The following is a 19234-nucleotide window of genomic DNA, read 5'->3' as shown; positions in this document are numbered from 1 at the left end:
CAACTTCTGCAAAATCATGTTTCCTGCCTTTGTGTAATCAATTGCAGCCTATTGTTATAAATGGATATTGGATGTGTTCGATTTTGTCCAATTAATCAAACAAAAAAGTTAAATTTAGCAGTAATTCACTAATAATATAAATTGTATATAAATTAATACAATCAAAATGTAAGAGTTCTATAAATATGAGTAAATACAAAATTTGGCAGCAATTTCAAGTATAATAGAGGTCCAATGGTTTGGTTGAATAAAAAATAAGCAAAACCAACCAGGGGATCCTTCCTCTCACACTGTACCAAACCAGCCATGCTAAAATCTCACTTATATACTTATATATTAATACAGAATCTTCTAGAAAGCTCCTCCTTGTTTCTATTCCCAGAATCTTTGTCACTTGTGTTGCTCATGTGTCACCAGTGGTCAGGGTCTCTCCCCCTTTTGGGCTCTTGTTTCTGATGAAGGCTCTGGGTCTTCCTCAGTGTTCACTGAGCTTAGGGTTATATAATAAATATAGATTCCCACAAGAGGGAATATATATATATATATATATATATAAAAATATATATTCTATTTGATGTATATATATATCCAGTGAGCAACTCTTTGGAACCATCCCAGTTTGGTCCAGTTCAAGGTCAAAAATCTATTTCTAGACCTTCCCATCCTGCCTCCCACCTAACAATTGGAGGATGATTTTTTTCTGCTTTGTTTAACCATTTCCTTTATCTCTTTTTGCTTCATAGCAATTAAACACAATTTTTGATTAATTATAATGCAACAATTTTGCCAATATCATTGCAATTCAATTAGCACAAATCACATATGGAACACTATCCACTAAAGATCAGACTTCCAGATTTCTGCCATTTCCTTATCTACCAAAAGCAGATGGTGCCATATTGTTCCATATTCTCACAACACCCTCATGACTTAAAGAACATAGAAATAAAGTAACAGCCTTTGGAGATAATATTATATAGAAGGAAATATAAAGGCTGATCTTTATTAAAGGTCTCCAAGGGGCAGAAAATACCCATAAAATACCCATCCCCCCCTACAGGCTGAATATAAATTTATAAGTTTAGCAGCAGCATATTTGACAAAAAACCCCACCAATTAGGAGCACGGGTGGTGAGGCAGGAAAAGCTCCTTGACAAGAGTCACTCTAATCCTGACAGGACAGGGGCAGTTTAGGCACATCAAAGAAGCAAAGCAACAACAAAACCAAACAAAACCCAGGCAACCAAACCAGAAACAAACTGAGAACTGTCCCTGTGTGTGTGACAAAAGGACAGTGAGGGCAAGGGTGAAAGGAACACCGCCTAAAATCTTAACGGAGCTCAAAGTTAACAGTGCTTAACTAATTCCTTAACCTACTTGTTAAATGTAACACTTTAGCAAAAGAAAAGCACTTAACAGTATTTATCCTAATTTATAATCTAACTTGACAATTTACAGAGGAGTAGTATTTAACTTAGCTCATAACTTATAAAAAAACCTGGAATTATGGTAGGGCACTTCACTAAGCATTGACTCAGAAATCTCTAAACTGTACAACTTCAAGTTATTCAGATTTTGAGAAGAGGAATTCAGGAAAAGAGAGAGAGATCCAGTCATGGCTGTGGACGAAGAGCAATCTCAGCTCAGTGAGCTCCATGTAATTTTCACACCCTGTCACAGCCTATATCTGCCCTGGCCGCTCTCACAGGTGGGTTTCGGGGTGCCAGGGATTTGGCAGCCACTTTGGGGCCATCCCACCTACAGAGAGCCTGACCCCCCAAACAATACCCAAAAACTCACTCAGGAATGGGTCCCCCTCCCTTCATCATTCCCAACCTTCATCTCTCTCGTTCCACACCCTCCCAATCCCCACTCATACCCATCCCAGCCCTCCTCGACATCAAGACCCCCTTCCCAAGCCCTGTTTCCCTCATCCCACCTCTCCCAATCCCCATCCCAATCACCCCTCCTGATTTGCAGCACATTTCCCCCAAATGCCTTCCAACCCCATTCCACCCTGAGGGACAGTGGAATTGAGTTATTTTGGGGTGGGATCCAGTAGTTTTTAGTAGCATTGAGTGTCTTTGAGGTGACAAATCATTGCCTCTTGTCTTTTGGAGTGCCAAGAAATGGAGACAGCTACACAAAATACCCCCCCAAACACCCCATATCCCCCCAAGTATCTCCCCTAACCCCAGATTACCCTGAAACACTAGTAAAAAGTGAGGCTTTAAATGCCTTTGATGAATTTGTTGATTTTTACCCCATTTTTGTGTGTTTTAAATGGGATGAAGATGAATCAAAATAGAATTAGAGGCAAATTAAAAGGACAACAAGCCACTTCCCATTGTGGATCACAGGGATTGTGGGTGTCCAGGACTCTTCCTGAGGTGGGTTCTCTGATGGGGATGGAGCTGGAGCACAAAGCTCTTCCCACAGTCATGGCACTGGCAGGGCTTCCCTTAGTGGTGGCTCTGTTGGTGTCAGGTCAAGTGGGATCTGTCTGAGAAGCTCTTCCCACACTGGGGACACTGTTAGGGGCCACCACCTGCCTAGGCAGAAGATTCCAGTGCCCAATCACTCTTTCAGCTGAGATGTTTTTCTTGATGTGAAACCTAAAATTTTGCTGGGGCATCTTAAAACTGTGTCCTCTCGTTCTGTCAGGGGTGGCCTGGGAGAAGAGATTGACCCTACCTGGCTAAAGTCTATGTTCAGGTGGTTGTAGAGTCTCACTGGAGACCATTGGAGCCATTGGGGCCATTGCAGCACAGCAGGGACTCATGGAATCAATGGGACTACAGTGACAGTGTGGGGCTGCATGGGACAAAGGGGCCATTGTGACACTGTGGAACCAAGGAGAGCTTTGTTGCACTGCAGGAAATCATGGAACCCAGGAGGCCATTGTGACAAGGCAGGGCCTAATGGAACCATGGAGAGCATGGTGACAATTTGGGGTCACGAGGAACCAAAGTGCCATTGTGGCACTGCAGGGCCTAATGGAACCATGGAGAGCATGGTGACATTTTGGGGTCACGAGGAACCAAAGTGCCATTGTGGCACTGCAGGGCCTCATGGAACCAAGGGCACATGAGTAACACTGTGAGGCTCCAAGGGACCAAGGGGACATGCTTACAATGCAGAGCCAAAGGTCCACTGTGATGCAGCAGGGCCTCATGGGACCAAGGATCCAACATGACACAACTGTGACACTACAGGCCCCATGAATCCAAGGGAAAAGGTAACAGATCTGGTTGGCTTGGGCTGACTGGTCCAACTGCCTCTGGCGTGTCAAGGATCTCTTCTCATGTGGCCTTGAAACACGGGGGCCCTGGACTTTCCTTCAAATGGAAAAGAACTGTCCTTCTCCTCTAGGTGCCCATGGCCAAAGTGGGATTCTGCCTCAAAAATTCCCTGTATTTAGAGATTAATCCTAGACAAAGGCTGCCATTACAAACAGGTCTGGCTGCCTGTGGCTTCCTGAGAGTCAGCTCTCAGCTGTCTTCAAACCCTGGGGCCCTGGGCTGTCCTTGCTACGGAAAAGAACCGTCCTTCCTGCCCAGCATCCCAGGCCAAAACTGATACTTCTCCTGCAAAATTCCTTATATGCAAGGGTTTCTCCCAGATGGAAAAAGCTGCCAGGATACACAGGTCTGGCTGGCCTTGGCCTCTGGTAGTCACCTCTAATTTGCCCTGAAATACTGGGGCTCTGTGTTTTCCTTCCTATGGGAAAGAATTGGCTTTTTCATGCAGGCACTCATGGCTGAAATTGGGATTCTGTCCCCAAAATTCTGTGTATGCAAGGGTTGCTCACAGATGAAATCTTGCCAGGACAGATGGATCTGGTTGGCCTTGGCCTCCAGTGGCTACAGCTCATCTGCCCCTGAAGCACTGGGACTCCATGCTTGCCTTCCTATGGAAAAGAACCATCCTTCTCTCCATGCGCCCATGGCCAAAATTAGGAATTCACATTCCAAATTCCATGTATCCAAGGATTGCTCCCAGACAAACCTGTCAGGACAGGAAGGTCAGGCTGTCCTTGGCCTCTGGTGGCTGCCACTCATCAGTCCCTGAATCATAGAATCACAGAGTAACTAGCTTGGAAGAGACTTCCAAGATCAAGTCCTAAGACCTGAGCTAGACCATGGCCCCAAGTTCCATGACTCTAAGTCCCATATCCAGTGTGGTTAGACAGGAAAGTTCGGTCAGAAGATTGCCACGATGTACGGGAAGGTAGAGCCTTAATTAACCAATAAGAAATTAGTGATAATGTAAGCAGACCATAGTTATATAAGGCCATGCAAAGAGGAAATAAACACCATTTTGCCATCCACCATATTGGTGTCTGTGAGTGATTGGCCCAAATCACCTGTAAGTCGTTGTGTTTTCTCCAACCGGGTCACTCTGCCTCGAAAGAGGCAACAGGTGGTGCCGAAACCCGGGAGCCGCCCCTGGCACAGGGACAGGTGTGACCGGGAGATCGGGAATCTCGCCTCAGGGACCGACTTTGGCAGGGAGGACGTTCCCATACCGAGATGGAAGCCCTTGTCAAGGTAGTGTTGCAACTGCATAAGCAGTGGCTTATGCAAGGCTAAAGATTTCAAATGTGCAATTGTTGAAATTAGGGGCCATTAACAGCCTGGTGGAGATTCTCAGTCTGGAGTGTTGGGAAGGATGCACCAAGGTGCACGTGGATGATGTTTTGTGCACGGGCTCTGGTAAAAGGCTCAAATCATGAGGGAGGGTGATGCAGGTGCTGCAAAAGGCACTGCAAGAACAAGAAACCTGGAAAGCAGCTGTTGCCCAACCCGAGTGGGAGTCGTGACGGGTTCTTTTAGGGATCTCAGAGCGCAAAAGACACAGCAGGGGACAAAACCAGTTTACTTTTGCAGAAATGCACTTTATTTAGTTCCAGCCAAAATGCAATAGGGGGACAGAGAGAGAGAGAAAGAGAGAGAGAGAGAGAGAGAAAGGGGGGTCGGGATTATAGCTACCAAGACAGGCAGACGAATCCTCGTGGAGCCAGCCAATAGATGTCTGTTGCCGTCTGGGGAGATCTCGGGGGTCTCCTCTGAGAAAGTCACTTTTACAGTCCTTTACCAAAGCGAGTGACTTCTGGCCAAAAGGTGGGAAGATTTATGGACTATTGTATGTGGAGATTGTTACCCTGAGGAACAGGTGGAAACAGGATGCTTCAAGGCACACCAAACCATCTTTGTTGCCATGAACACACACAGGGTAGCCCATACTGACCAGTCCATTGTTCTTCCATTTGTGGGAGCTTTGGTGAGTCAGCACCCCGTGACTAGTTGTCATGAGAAACCAGTCCTGGTAGGCATCACCTGCGGAACAGTCACTTGGTGTTCCTCTCATCCTTGGCCAGCGCAGGCCTCAGGCGAGGGTCGTTGGGCAGAAACAGATGAGAGGCTCACACGGACTCTCACAGTGGCTCAGAACTGCCTGTGTGTCACTCCAAGATTGGGATTTGGAGTGATTGATATTGGGATTTGGAGTGACCACACAAACCACGTCTGATGGTTGCTCCGCTGAGTCTGCTGACTCACCACACGAAAATAAAGAACATTTCCCTTTATCTTTGTGACCCCCCAGTCCTGCCTGCAATTCACCCGCAGAACCGGGACAGCAGCCGAGTAATGAGACTGTCAGTGAGGTTGGGAACTCTGCTGACAAGCAAGACCCTGAGGAGGCTTGGGACAGACCCCTACCCTGTGCTCCACAAAATGACGCTGGTCAGCATAAAGAAGGGCGGGGTGTAAAGTCTTTGTCTGCTACAAATTCGCGTGGCGGGAAAAAGAGGGAGGTTGAGAGGAGAAAATCACAAAAATGGACAAAGAGGGGGAGGAAGGCATGCCTAGAGACACAAGGTCCAATCAGGGAGCACGCCCCAAAATATTTCCATTTAGGGAAAGAGCTTCCCCCACCGGGAGGCAGGCAGACCCAGGGTAGGGAGACACCCACCAAGAGGAAAAGGAGAGGGAGAGGGCAGAGCACAACAAAAAGATACTCTTGCTGGCTTTGTTATGACACCAATCCTCCATTTTAGAATAGAATAATATATATAGAAAACAACTAGAAGTTTTAGAAAAAAAGTTTGTCCTTTTTTGCCTTTTTCTTCATAAGTCTAACTAATATTTTATAATTAATTAAAAGTCTGCATTACAAGCGAAAAATTGTTAGTTATTAAGTTAAAAGTAAAAATAATTTAGGCATCATTTCTTAATTAAGTCATTTATCCTTAAAATCCCTGTAAAAAAAAGTCTTCATTTAAAATTGTTTAACTTAAAGTACTGTAAAACTCACCTTTGGTAAAAGCATAATAAAAATAAAAAGTAATAAACATCTAAATCCAAACAAAAAATAAAATCTCACACATTTAATCCCAACCCTAACAAGAAATCCCCCCACAGCATTAATTCATCATCCAAACATTGGGCAAGTCTTTGCAATCTTTGGGCCTAGATATTGGATTGAGTCCCATCAATGTTGGGATACTCAGACTCCATCCTTCATGCTGGAGTGCAGGATGGCATCACATGTGCACGGTGTTAGGCAATGTCATTCCTTGACAGTTGATCAAATCTGGAGGTCAGGGGATTCAAGGAGCCCTGCTTTTGCATCCGTTTGGTCTGCCAAGAATCTTAGTCTAGGGATGGTGTATATGCTTTGGGTTATGTCAGTTTTCTGAAGAGGTTTCCATGTGAAGATGTATGCTCTGACACATGTTACTCACCAAGCTGGTGACATGGCAGTCCACTTCCCTTTGCTGCAGAGCACGTAGAAAGTGCTGGTGGTCAAAAGCCTTAGCCAATATCCATGAATACAACACCCAGCAGCCTGTGTTCTCTTCTGGCAGATCAAATTATTGTTTGCTGGAGTATCAATTTTCCAGAGCATCCTGCTGCTTCATAAAGCCTCTTTGCCTTGGCTTGAGGGAGCATGCCTCAGTTAACCTTGCTGTTCTTATTCTGGAGAACAGTCTTAACAAGATGGAACCAATTGTGATCATTCATGGCTTCTTATAAACAGATATGATAATAGATTTCTTTTCCAGGTTAAGTAGTGGTGGCCCATCCATCTGATCCAAATTGGTAAATTTATCTCAAATATGGGCAGTGGCCAACAAAGTATGATTGAAAGAACTGTATTGCTCCCACATGTCCTACCCACTGTCCAGCAATGCTGTTCAGCCTTATGTTTTATTTTCATGAACAGGAACAATCCATCGAGCTTTGTCCACAAAAGTATGTACCATACCAATGGAGAAGAGCAGTGCTCTGGATGCTCTGGGCCCAGACTGTCTTCTCTTGCCTCATCTTAGAGAGACCTAGGGCCAACAGCAGAAGAGTTTTTGTCACACCACTTTCCTTGCACTCCTATAGGAAATCCTACAAATTCAACGTCTGATGCATCTTGAGTTACTCTGTTGAAGGCATTGGTATTTCCTGACCTCCTCATTGGCAGCAACTTTCAAGGAGGAGTTGGTGTGCTTGTATCTGACTGTCATGTTCACCATGAATGCCTTTCCTCCTTCAACAAATATCAAATCTGGCTTGTATAACTTGTTGTGATCGTCTCTTGAAACACAGTCCTTCTTTTTTGCAGCTCACAGATGTGTCTCTTTGTGCCTTTATTCCTGGTGTTTTGAGTAATTGGACAGTTCCCTATGATATGGGCTGATGTTTCATTATCAGCACCACAATATTATCAAGTTTTCACAAGTACCCCTGGCCAGGACCTCTCTCGTGGGGCAGACATTGACTCTCAACTGTAGTGCAGTTACCAATTTTCTATGAGGTGTGCTGGTTATCCTCCAATTACCGATATTATAATTTTTAAACTTCTCAATACCGTGGCCTTGGGATAAGAGGAATTTTATGATATGATATGATATGATATGATATGATATGATATGATATGATATACATCATATGCTTTGGAATACTTGGCCAATTCCTCCCAGTTTCCACCAAAGTAGTTTACATGTTCCAAGAACTGTTTAGCACGGCTCCTCCTCGGGTTTGCCTTTTTAGAGCCTGCACATTTCTTGGCTGTGGTTTCAGTCTGTTCTTATTATCACCTCCAGCCTGGGCTTCGGTCCATACTTGGTGCTGATAGCAGCAGGGGACTTCATCACCTCTCCATTGGAATCCCAACCAAGCAGGCAGTTCAATTCCCACAAGCATGACTATATCAGCTATTTCACTACTATGTTTAAGTTTAGTTCATAGCAGAAATAAAAATTATATCGTTATAGCAAAATTCCTACAACATTATACATACAGTATGGATTTTAATATTTGCAAAAACCAAAATTATAATATGGATTTATATCATGCTGGACATTTTCCAGCCCATTCCCAGCTCAAAGCAGAGGGAAGAAGAAAAGGAAAGAGCAGCCCTGACAGAATCCCAGAAAGATGGTGATGAGAAGGGGCCCAGCAGGGTGAGACACCTCAAAACCAGTGAAGGTGCAAATAAGACCATAGGAGCACAACCTACAAATTTGATTGAACATGGATTTGACTGAACTGGAAATGTGAGGTAGAGAAATAGGAAAGAGAGAAAAAGAAAGAGGGAAGAGTTGAGGCTGGGACTGGGCAGCTGCTGGGAAGAGCCACAGAGCACAGCGCCTTTCACCAGCACACCCAGAGCCCAAACTGAACAATTTGCTCAGTGGTGACTCCCCAGAGAGTGGCATGAAAAATGTGTTCCTCTTTGTGTTGATTTAAAAAGGTGTAATACAAGAAAATAAGAGACAAATAGTAAAGTAAAAGGTTATAATAGTTGGGAGTTTGGTATTTGGTTAAGAATACACTTTTTTTGAGGTATATTTTTTGAATTTATTTGCTTCTTGTATATTTATAGACTTACTTTTATTTTCAAACTGTTTTATAAATTACATTTTATAATTTAGGATTTGTTTTAAAGGTTATTTTATGAGTTTGATTTTTAAGAGCATTTGTGGTTTTTTGGTTGTGGTTTTAATTTTTTTTTTTTACTAAGTTTTAATTTGATTTGTGGCTTTTAGTTTTTAGAGACAGTTGGTGTTGGTAACTGGTATATTACCAATAGGTGTTTTTATTGAGTGTTATTTAATTAAGTAAGTAGTTTCTTTATTACAAATACTCTTTATTAGCTTATGGTACTTTTAAAGAGAACTATATTTTAAAATCTATTTTAACACTACACATACAGTATTTCTCTGAATATTCAGGAGAAGCCAACGCCATAACAGGTATTTGTAGCAGCGGCAGAGCCGCAGCGCCCAGCGCTCCCCACTCCCACCCCACCTGCGCCACCCCCTCGCATCCAGCGACCCCCGGGAGCGGAACTGGGGCTCGGGGGGAGGGGACGGCACGGACGGATCTGCACTGGGGGCCCCGAGCCCCCTGCCCAGCCCTGTGAAGCGCGGAAAAACTCTCTATACCACACAAAATAAGGTATAAGAGTAGGAATGTATTTATTCAGCGCTGAGGGGGATACCTCCTCCAAAAACACGCACTCCTTTGGCGACCTGCACCTCTCTTCTTATTCTCTACAAACTAGAATTGCACAATACACCTAATACATATTCATTGCCTGTCCCCGATTCATATTAAAATTATCTACACGCCTCTTTCTGCCCCACACTGCTCCTTGGGAAAAAGTAAACAGTCTTCCTCTCAGTTCAACTTTTCATCTTGTCTCCTTGCACATATTCTTTTTACTCCTTTGCCCATCTTCTGGACTTTGATACCAGTTTTCCTGGGTTCAGGGATCTGGAGAATCCCCCTTATCCTGTGGTGCCTTTGTCCTTGCATCCTGTTCGCCCACCTCAGCTCTTTATCTTATCCTGCAGCCTTGCTCTCCCCTGTTCTTGTAAGCACCGTAAATTCCAGCAAACATAGGGTTTTATCAGCCCCCTTCTAGTCCAAGCATTTCTCGATGCTCGATTCCTAACTCTCAGTTGCTCTGTCTTCTCCTTCCCTCTGGCACAGAGTCAAATCCCATCCTCTCCTTGTCCTTTCCCCCCAGATCAGGAGCTGAGGACGGAGACCAGGGAGGACAAATCCCCTCAGCAGAACCTCGTGGAAGAGGCCATTTGCAGCGGCTCCACAGTGCAGGAATCCAACAGGGAGGAAAAGCCGCGGAGATCCCGCACAAGGAGGGGCTGCAAACACAGATCATGGAGATCCGAGGAGGAAAGACCCAGCCTGGGCCTGGCAGGCAGCCAGAGATGTGGCCAGAGCTCTGATCTGAGGGTCCATGAGCAGCTTCATGATGGCAAAAAGCCCCTTCAGTGTTTGGAACGTGGGAAGAGTTTCTGCACGAGCTCCAGCTTAAACCGGCACCAGATGATCCACACTGGGGAGAAGCCCTATGAGTGTGGGAAATGTGGGAAGGGATTCAGAGACACGTCAGATCTGATCAGGCACCAGACAGTGCACACTGGGGAACGGCCCTATGAGTGTGGGGAATGTGGGAAGGGATTCAAGTGCAGCTCCAGCCTGATCATCCACCAAAGGACCCACACTGGGCAACAGCCCTACGAGTGTGAGGAATGTGGGAAGAGCTTCAACCAGAGCTCCAATTTGACCCGCCACCAGAGGATCCACACTGGTGAACGGCCCTACGAGTGTGGGGAATGTGGGAAAAGCTTCAACAAGAGCTCCAGTTTGATCTACCACCAAAGGATCCATACTGGGGAACAGCCCTATGTGTGTGGGGAATGTGGGAAAGGATTCCGCAACAGCTTTGGTTTAATCTGCCACCAGAGGATGCACACTGGGCAGAAGCCCTATGAGTGTGGAGAATGTGGGAAGGGCTTCACTGTGAGGTCCTGTTTGATCCGCCACCAGAGGATCCACACCCCGGAACGGCCCTATGAGTGTAGGGAATGTGGGAAAGGCTTCCGTGACACCTCCGAACTAATCCAACACCTGAGAGTGCACACTGGGGAACGGCCCTACGAATGTGGGGAATGTGGGAAGAGCTTCAGCGTGAGGTCCAGTTTGATCCGCCACCAGAGGATCCACACTGGGGAACGGCCCTACAAGTGTGGGGAATGTGGGAAGGGCTGCCGTGATACCTCTGAACTTAGGCAACACCTGACAGTGCACACTGGGGAACGGCCCTACAACTGTGGGGAATGTGGGAAGAGCTTCAGGCACAGATCCCACCTGATTGTCCACCAGAGGATCCACACGGGGGAGAAGCCCTATGAGTGTCTTGAGTGTTGGAAGAGCTTTCAGAGGAGATGCAGTCTGCTAAAGCATCAGCAGATTCACATAGAGGAGAGGAGAGGCCCTTCTGCTGCCCTGACTGTGGAAGGGCTTTAAGAAAAACTCCACCCTTGTCACCCACCAGTGGATCCACACCGGGGAGAGGCCCTAACAGTGTCCCCAGTGTGGGAAGAGTTTCTCCCAGAACTCTGCTGTGACCCAGCACCAATGGGGACACTGGTAAGGGAAGGTCTGTGAGTGCCCCGCGTGTGGGAAGAGGTTCCTGCACTGCTCCAGCTCCATCCCCTCTGTTGGACCCCGTTGGATGCTCCCCAGTGACCCTCGTTGGGCAGAGCCTTGGTGATCCATGGTCCTGGTGATCCATGTTGGGAACTCACCTGGCTGGTGGTCTCCACATCTTCCTGGCTCTCTGTGGGCACCTGGACTCAGCAGGCCAAAAACCCATTGGGATGCAGACTGACATCAGGAATTCATTTGGGAGAGTGGATTTTACTTTCTACCCTGTGAGAGTCAATATGAGCCTCTCGTCTGTTTCTGCCCAACGACCCTCGCCTGAGGCCTGCGCTGGCCAGGGATGGCAGGAACGCCAAGTGACTGTTCCGCAGGTGATGCCTACCAGGATTGGTTTCTCATGATAACTAGTCACGGGGCGCTGACTCAACAAAGCTCCCACAGATGGAAGAGCAATGGACTGGTCTGGTATGGGCTACCCTGCATGTGTTCATAACAACAAAGATGGTAACAAAGTGCATTTCTGTAAAAGTAAACTGGTTTTGTCCCCTGCTGTGTCTTTTGCACTCTGAGATCCCTAAAAGAACCCGTCACGACTCCCACTCGCGTTAGGCAGATCACATCAGCAGCTTTGCAAAGACTATTACAGGAGGAAAGAAATCAGGTAAAAACTCTGCAAAACCATCTAGAGCAGGAAAGAAATCACGGCTATTTGCTACAACTATCACATGCCTCACAACATGCAGATACACCTAATGAAACAGAAGAAAAGGAAACATATCACATAAAGCAGATATACCCACAGAGAGAATTAGTACACATACAAAATAGTGGAGAAAATTGCTGCTCTAAAATGAGACCTCTTGTTAAAACGGAATATAGATACCTGAACAACGAGGATTTTGACCCCTATATAACCTCCAAAGAAATACCATACACTGCTACTGAATTGGCCAAATTAAAGAAAGAATACTCACACCTCCCACAAGAATCTGAGACCGAGTATGTATTTAGAGGTTCACTCACTGGAGGAGATCAAATTAAATTAAGTGAACAAGAGGCCAGTGGGTAGTGGGGGCCTGGAGTTTTCTTAACAACTGGAAACTCTCGTGTTCCATGGTCTCTGACACAGCGTGCAGCCTACTGGGCTGGGGGACTAAGCCCCCTAGAGAGAGGTGATCCTCTAGCCATAACTGGCACCCCAGACCAACTCTTAGAATACATTCATAAAGCTGCCTGTTTGCAAATGATACATGAACGAATACGAAACCCTAGCTATGAGTCACCAATGCAATTACCTGTAAAGCCTGAAATCATGACACCTTTAATTCGGGGTCTCCCTGAATCTCTGAAACCTACAGCAATCCTTCTTCAAAAAATAATAGCATCTATAACACCTGTAGACAGGCTTGATAGATTTCTTGCTCTAGTATGTATGCCCAGGAAGGAAATGATAAATAGGTTTAGAGGGGCCCTGCCTCTAGCCAGGGAGAGGCACAGGACAGCCAGGTCTTTTGGATGGAGTAGATCCAATGGCCTGGCACATCAGAGCCTTTAGTTGATCCTGGTGCACAGTGCACCCTAATGCCACTGGGACATGTGGGGGCAGAACCTGTTTCCATTGCTGGGGTGATGGGGGGATCACAGGAATTGACTCTGCTGTAGGCTGAAATGAGCCTGACTGGGAAGGGGTGGCAGAAACATCCCAGTGTGACTGGCCCAGAGTCTCCATGAATTCTGGGCATACTCTTCCTCTGGAAGGGCTATTACAAAGACCTAAAGGGACTCAGGTGGGCTTTTGGAAAAACTGCTGTAGAGGCAGAGGGCATTGAGAAATTAAACACCTTGCCTGGACTATCAGAAAACCCATCTACAGGAGGTTCCTGAAGGTGAAAATGCAACAAGTACCAACTGCCACCTCAACAGCACACATCCAGCAGGGTCAGATGAATCAAGATATCATTATCCCCACCCATAAAATTTTGGCTACAAAGTCAAAAGGTGCTCAGTAAAACCCACTCAGCCTTCAACAGCCCCAGTTTCCCTGTGGGCAAATCTGTCAGACAATAGAAATTGACTGTAGGCTATTGTGCCTTGAATGAAGTGACTCCACTATGGGAGCTAAGACAGAGTACTGTGGATTTAATCAGCATAAGCAGCTTGATAACCAAGATGCCTTGGCAAGAGCAAACAGAGCTTTGAAGACTCCATGAAGATTGGATCAAGACTGGAGACAGGAAAGAAGAACGAATCAAGTAGAAATATTGGAAAATGTGTAAGCTTGTCTGTATGACGTTTAACCCAACCAATGTAGTAAAAAATGACCAGTTTTCCTAAAAATGGTATATAAGCACATGTAGCTGTGAGTAAATTTGGATTCTGATCAGCAGTCAGTAGACCCCCTCTCTCTCCCAGTTGTTGATTCTCCAGTGCTGAGCGCTGCCGTGCTGGACACGCTGGATCTCCAGGAGGAGCTGGAGCCCAAGGCAGCAAAGTGGCACCATTGACATTGCCAATGCATTTTTCTCCATTCCTTTGGCAGCAGAGTGCAGGCCTCAGTTTGCTTTCACCTGGGGGGACGTGCAGTACACCAGGAACCGACTGCCCCAGGGGTGGAAACACAGCCCCACCATCTGCCATGGGCTGATCCAGGCTGCACTGGAAAAGGGTAAAGCTCCAAAACATCTGCAATAAATCAATAACACCATTGTGCGGAGGAACAGGGCAATAAAAGTATTTGAGAAAGGAGAGAGGATCATCCAGATTCTGCTGGAAGGAGGTTTCACCATGGAGAAGAGCAAAGTCAAGGGAGCTGCCTGAGAGATCCAGTTCCTGGGAGTAAAGTGGCAAGATGGACAGAGCCAGATCCCCACTGAAATGATCCATGAGATCATCACAGTGTCTCCACCAACCAGCAAGAAGGGAACACAAGCTTTCCTAGGGGCATAGGTTTTTAGAGAATGCATTCCTGAGTGCAGCCAGATTGTGAGCCCTCCCTACCTGCTCACCCTAAGAAGAACAATTCCAGCTGTGGCCCTGAACAGCAACAAACCTTCACCCAGAGCAAGCAGAAAATCGCTCATGCAGTGCCCTTGGCCCAGTCAGGATGGGACCAGAGGTGAGGAATGTGCTTTACTCTGCAGCCAAGAACAATGACTTGTCCTGGAGCCTTTAGCAGAAGGTGCCAGGGGAGACTCGAGCCTGAGCACTAGAATTCTACAGTCAAAATTACAGAAAGTCTGAAGCAAACTACACTCAGAAAAAAAAAAACCCAAAAAACAAAAAACAAACCAATAACCAAACAAAATATTATCTGCCTATAATAAGAAAGCTCAAGCCACCTCAAAAGAAATTGTCACAAAAGCACAACTCCTCCTGGCACCCTGACTACCAGTGCTGTGGTGTATGTTTAATGAAAAGGCTCCTCTACCCACCACGCCACCCACACCACATGGAGCCCATGGATTGCTCTCATCACACAGCACGGCCGGATTAGAAACACAAATCACCCTGAAATTTTAAAAACAGTTCAAACCGGCCACAAGATAAAAACTTTAGTCTCACTAACAAAAAGGAGCAGAAACAAGTAACCAAGGCTAAAAAGCTCCACCATGCAACCAACTACCAGCACAAGAAACACGCTGTGCTCTTGTCACTGACATTTTCTGTCTCATGGTTGAGATGAACCAGAAGTGGAAAGTGGCCGCAGGGAGCCCCACACGACGAGTCACACAAGCTACTGAAGGAGAAGGTGAATCAAGTGCACTTGCTGAACTCAAAGCCATTCAGCTGGCCCTGGACACTGCTGAAACAGAGAACTGGCCAAAGCTCTACCCTTATACTGAATCATAAATAGTAACCAATGCTCTGTGGAGTTAGCTAGAAAGGTAAAAAAAAGGCCAGCGAGCAACATAAAGGAAAACCAATTGAAGCTGCTGATGAGTGCAAAAACATTGCCACTCAGACAAACTCTCTGTAAAACTCCATCATGTAGACGGCCACGTCCCCAAAAGTCAGGCTAATAAAGAACACTAAAGCAGCATGTAGATCAAGCTGCAAAAATAGAGATGTCACCAATAAATTTAAATTAACAACATAAGGCAGAGTTGTTCCTAGCTCAATAGGCCCATACTGCCTCAAGCCATCAAGGCAAAAATGCCACCTATAAGTAGGCACAAAATTGAAAAGCAGATTTAACTATTAATTGCATTTCTCAAGTTATCCATAACTGTAAGACATGTGCTAAAATCAAGCAAGCCAAGCCCATAAAGCCTGTCTAATATGGGGGGCAGTATTCCAAATACAAGTATAAAGAAGCCGAGCAAATGAACTACATCACACTGCCTCAAACCCCCCAAGGCAAGTGCTACGTGATCACAGTTGTAGAAGCCACCACTAGATCATTAGAAACCTACCCTGTACCTCACACTACTACTCAAAACACCGTCTGAAGCCCAAAAAAGCAAGTCCTATAAAGACACAGCACCCCTGAGAGAATTGTCAGACAACAGGACCCATTTCAAGAACAGCCTTAGAAACACCTCAGCCAAAAACCAGGATATTGAATAAATAGATCATATCCCTTATCACACACCAGCTGCCAGGAAAGTTGAACTGTACAACAGACTACTTCAAATTACCCTAAAGGCACTTGGCAGGGAAACATCCAAAAACTGAGAAATGAACTTAATAAAAGCCACCTAAATAGCCAACACCTGAGAGTCCATCACTCAAGCAAGTCCTGCCCAGTCTGAAGCCTTGCACACACTGGATGGGGATAAAGTCCCTGTAGTGCACATAAAAGGTATTTTAAGACTGTTTAGATTAGGCCCACCTCAAGCAAAGGCAAACCAATCCCTACAAACGGTTTTGCTCAAAATCCCAGTTACACTTAGTAGGTAATGCAGAAAGATAAAGAAACCCATTGAGTACCACAGAAAAACCTAATCTTAAGTGAGAACTGTGTGTAAAGTTTCACTGAGCATAAAAATATACAGCAGAGTTGAAAGAAGGTATTAATTAAGGTAGGATGCAGATGGTAATAGAATAAGGAGTAGATCATGTCTTAAGTTGCAATGCAAGATGCAAGCAGAAGTATACATTCTATCACCATCTGCTGAAACCAGGTGGAGCAGGGCTCCTTATCTCTGCCATGACCCATCCCTCAGAACTTTTCCCCACAAGGAGTTATACCTTATGGGAGATGCCCCACCCAAGGAGAAAAGCCAAAGATTTCCTACCTAAATAAAATCTGAAATTTGAATCATCAGAGCATTTTTTCCCACTAAATTCCCAGAAGAATACCAGGCCTATCTTCATCACCACTAGATGTTAAAAAAGTAACTACACCCTTCTCCAAAATCATTGCTTCAACAAAACCACATCTGTCACTCCAAGAAAACTACAGGTACCATTATTCAGACTGTAAGCAACACCCTGAGCAACAGGGTTACAGGTTGCATTCTGACCTTGCCAGTGTCTTGGTCTTTATATTACTATACTTTTATTTTCATTTTCCCAGTGAAAAACTGCTATTCTAAATCCCGTATCTTTGTCAGAGAGCTCCTTAATTTCCAAGTAATATTAATTTAGAGGGAGGGAGTTTACATTTTCCATTTCAAGAGAAGCTCCAGAGCTCCTCAGCAGACACCTGTCTTTCAAACCAAGACAGTGCCCTGCTGCAGCTCCATCCCCATGGCAGGATCCGCGCTGGATGATCCCCAGGGACCCCCGGTGAGCAGAGCCCCCCTGAGCCCTGGTGCTGCTGATCCGTGTTGGGAAGACACCTGGCTGGGGGCTGCACACCCTCCCCGTGGCCTGGATTTTCTCTGCATTTCTCTTTGTCCTTCCCAAACACCCAAAACCAGGGTAAAAATAGAGATGTTTTATAACGACCTGCTTGGAGACACGGGGGGATCTTCCAGGGGATGCGGGGGACGCTCGGATCCAGGGATTTGAGGGGTCCTGGGAGGGACCTGGGGGTTGCTCAGGGCGTTGGTCACCCCAGTTCCAGCGGCTCTGGCTGCGCTGGGAGACGGCTGGGAGAGGAGGAGGAGCGGGAGGAAGAGGAGGAGCGGGAAGAGACAGAAGAGAAGCAGCGGGAGGAAGAGGAGGGACACAGGAGGAGCAGCAGGAAAAGGAGGAGCGATTTTGGGACCACGCACTTCTCCCGCCTGGTCGCTGCGGACGCAGCTCCCCCGGGTCCGGCAGCATCGCCCCCAAAAATCCCGCAGGTGAGCGGGGAGAGGGAGCTCGCCCCAAATCCATCATGTGGGGCTACCGGAGGGTTTTATTTTTCGTTTCAGGGGATGTTTGGATCTTGCAGGAGCCCAAAGCCGAGCGGGAAATGGCCCTGGCGAGATCCTGGAGGCTCCCCCGTGGCGATGGCCCGGTATCGGCGGGGAGGGGGTGATATCAGTTCTGGGGATGCCCGGCAGAGCCGGGAGGGAAATCGGGAGCCCCGGAGCGGGGAGAGCGCAGAGGGGCCATCCCGGAGCCGGGGGACCCCCGGCAGCCTGGAGGGGTGCGGGAGGTTGGTGCTGAGCGGGCTCCAGGCCCCCGAGGCTGAAAGGGGCGCTGACTTCTCCAGCTGCCCTTGGGCAGCGCCACCATCAAACCCAACGCACTCAGCCCTTGTTTTCCCTCCCAAACCAGGATTTCCAAATCTTGTCTGCATTAAGGAGGAGGAGGCCGTGAGGAGGAGTTCAATGGCCTGTGAGCCGCAGGCAGGTGAGGAGGAAGTCAGTGCCCCTTTCCCCCTGTGTCCTGCTCCATCTCCCAGCCCAGAACGGCCCCGGCTGCAGCACAGCCCTGGGGGGATCTCCTTGCCCTTGCCTCTGGCACGGAGGCAAATCCCATCCTGTCCTTGTCCTTCCTCCCCCAGACAAGAGCTGAGCACGGACAGCAGGGAGGACAAATCCCCGCGGCACAGCCTCGGGCAAGAGGCCGTTTGCAGCGGCTCCACGGCGCAGGAATGCAACGGGGAGGAAAAGCCCCGCAGATCCCGCAGCAGGAGGGGCTGCAAACGCACAGCCCGGGGATCCCAGCAGGAAAGAGCCAGCCCGGGCCAGGGAGGCGGCCGGAGCTCGGAGCTGGGGCTGCGTGAGCAGCTTCACCATGGGGAGAAGCCCCACAAGTGCTCAGAATGTGGGAAAGGATTCAGGAGGAGATCCAACCTGATCAGACACCGGAGAACCCACACGGGGGAATGGCCCTACGAGTGTGGGGAGTGTGGGAAGAGATTCATCCAGAGCTCAAGCCTGACTGTGCACCAGAGGATCCACACCGGGGAGAGGCCCTACGAGTGTGATAAATGCAGGAAGAGGTTTCACACCAGCTCTCATCTCCTCGACCACTATCGCACTCACAGGGATGAGAGGCCTTATGAGTGTTCTGACTGTGGGAAGGGCTTCAAGCACAACTCCACTCTCATCAGTCACCGGCGCATCCACACTGGGGAGAGATGAGTGTGCTGAGTGTGGGAAGAGCTGACCAGACACCAACGGAGTCTGCACTGAGGGAAGCCCTGCAAGTTCCTTGAGTGTGGGAAGAGCTTCGTGCGCTGCTCCATCTCCATCCCCGTGGCAGGATCTGTGCTGGATGATCCCCAGTGACCCCTGGTGGGCAGAGCCCCCCTGAGCCCTGGTGCTGCTGATCCCTCTTGGGAAAACACCTGGCTGGGGGCTCCACACCCTCCTGGCTCCCTGTGGCCTGAATTTTCTTTGCATTTCTCTCTGACCTTCCAAAACACCCAGAACTGGGGT

At 47.3% G+C, this 19234-nt stretch overlaps 1 protein-coding gene across 1 annotated transcript; it reads left to right on the top strand.

Moving 5' to 3' along the window:
- Positions 1-4218: 4218 nt before the first annotated feature.
- LOC306815566 (uncharacterized protein) lies at positions 4219-18937 on the top strand (the record flags this gene model as incomplete). The annotated part of the gene is made up of 3 exons (XM_079332141.1): positions 4219-4230; positions 10542-11318; positions 18374-18937. The coding sequence occupies 3 exons, from the start codon at positions 4219-4221 to the stop codon at positions 18935-18937; spliced, it is 1353 nt and encodes a 450-aa protein (XP_079188267.1).
- Positions 18938-19234: the final 297 nt, after the last annotated feature.

This window comes from Erithacus rubecula (genome assembly GCF_903797595.1).
Source record: "Erithacus rubecula genome assembly, contig: scaffold_160_arrow_ctg1, whole genome shotgun sequence".
Lineage (NCBI taxonomy): Eukaryota > Metazoa > Chordata > Aves > Passeriformes > Muscicapidae > Erithacus > Erithacus rubecula.
The sequence above is the reverse complement of the archived record's forward strand: the minus strand, read 5'-3'. Positions and strand labels throughout refer to the sequence as shown.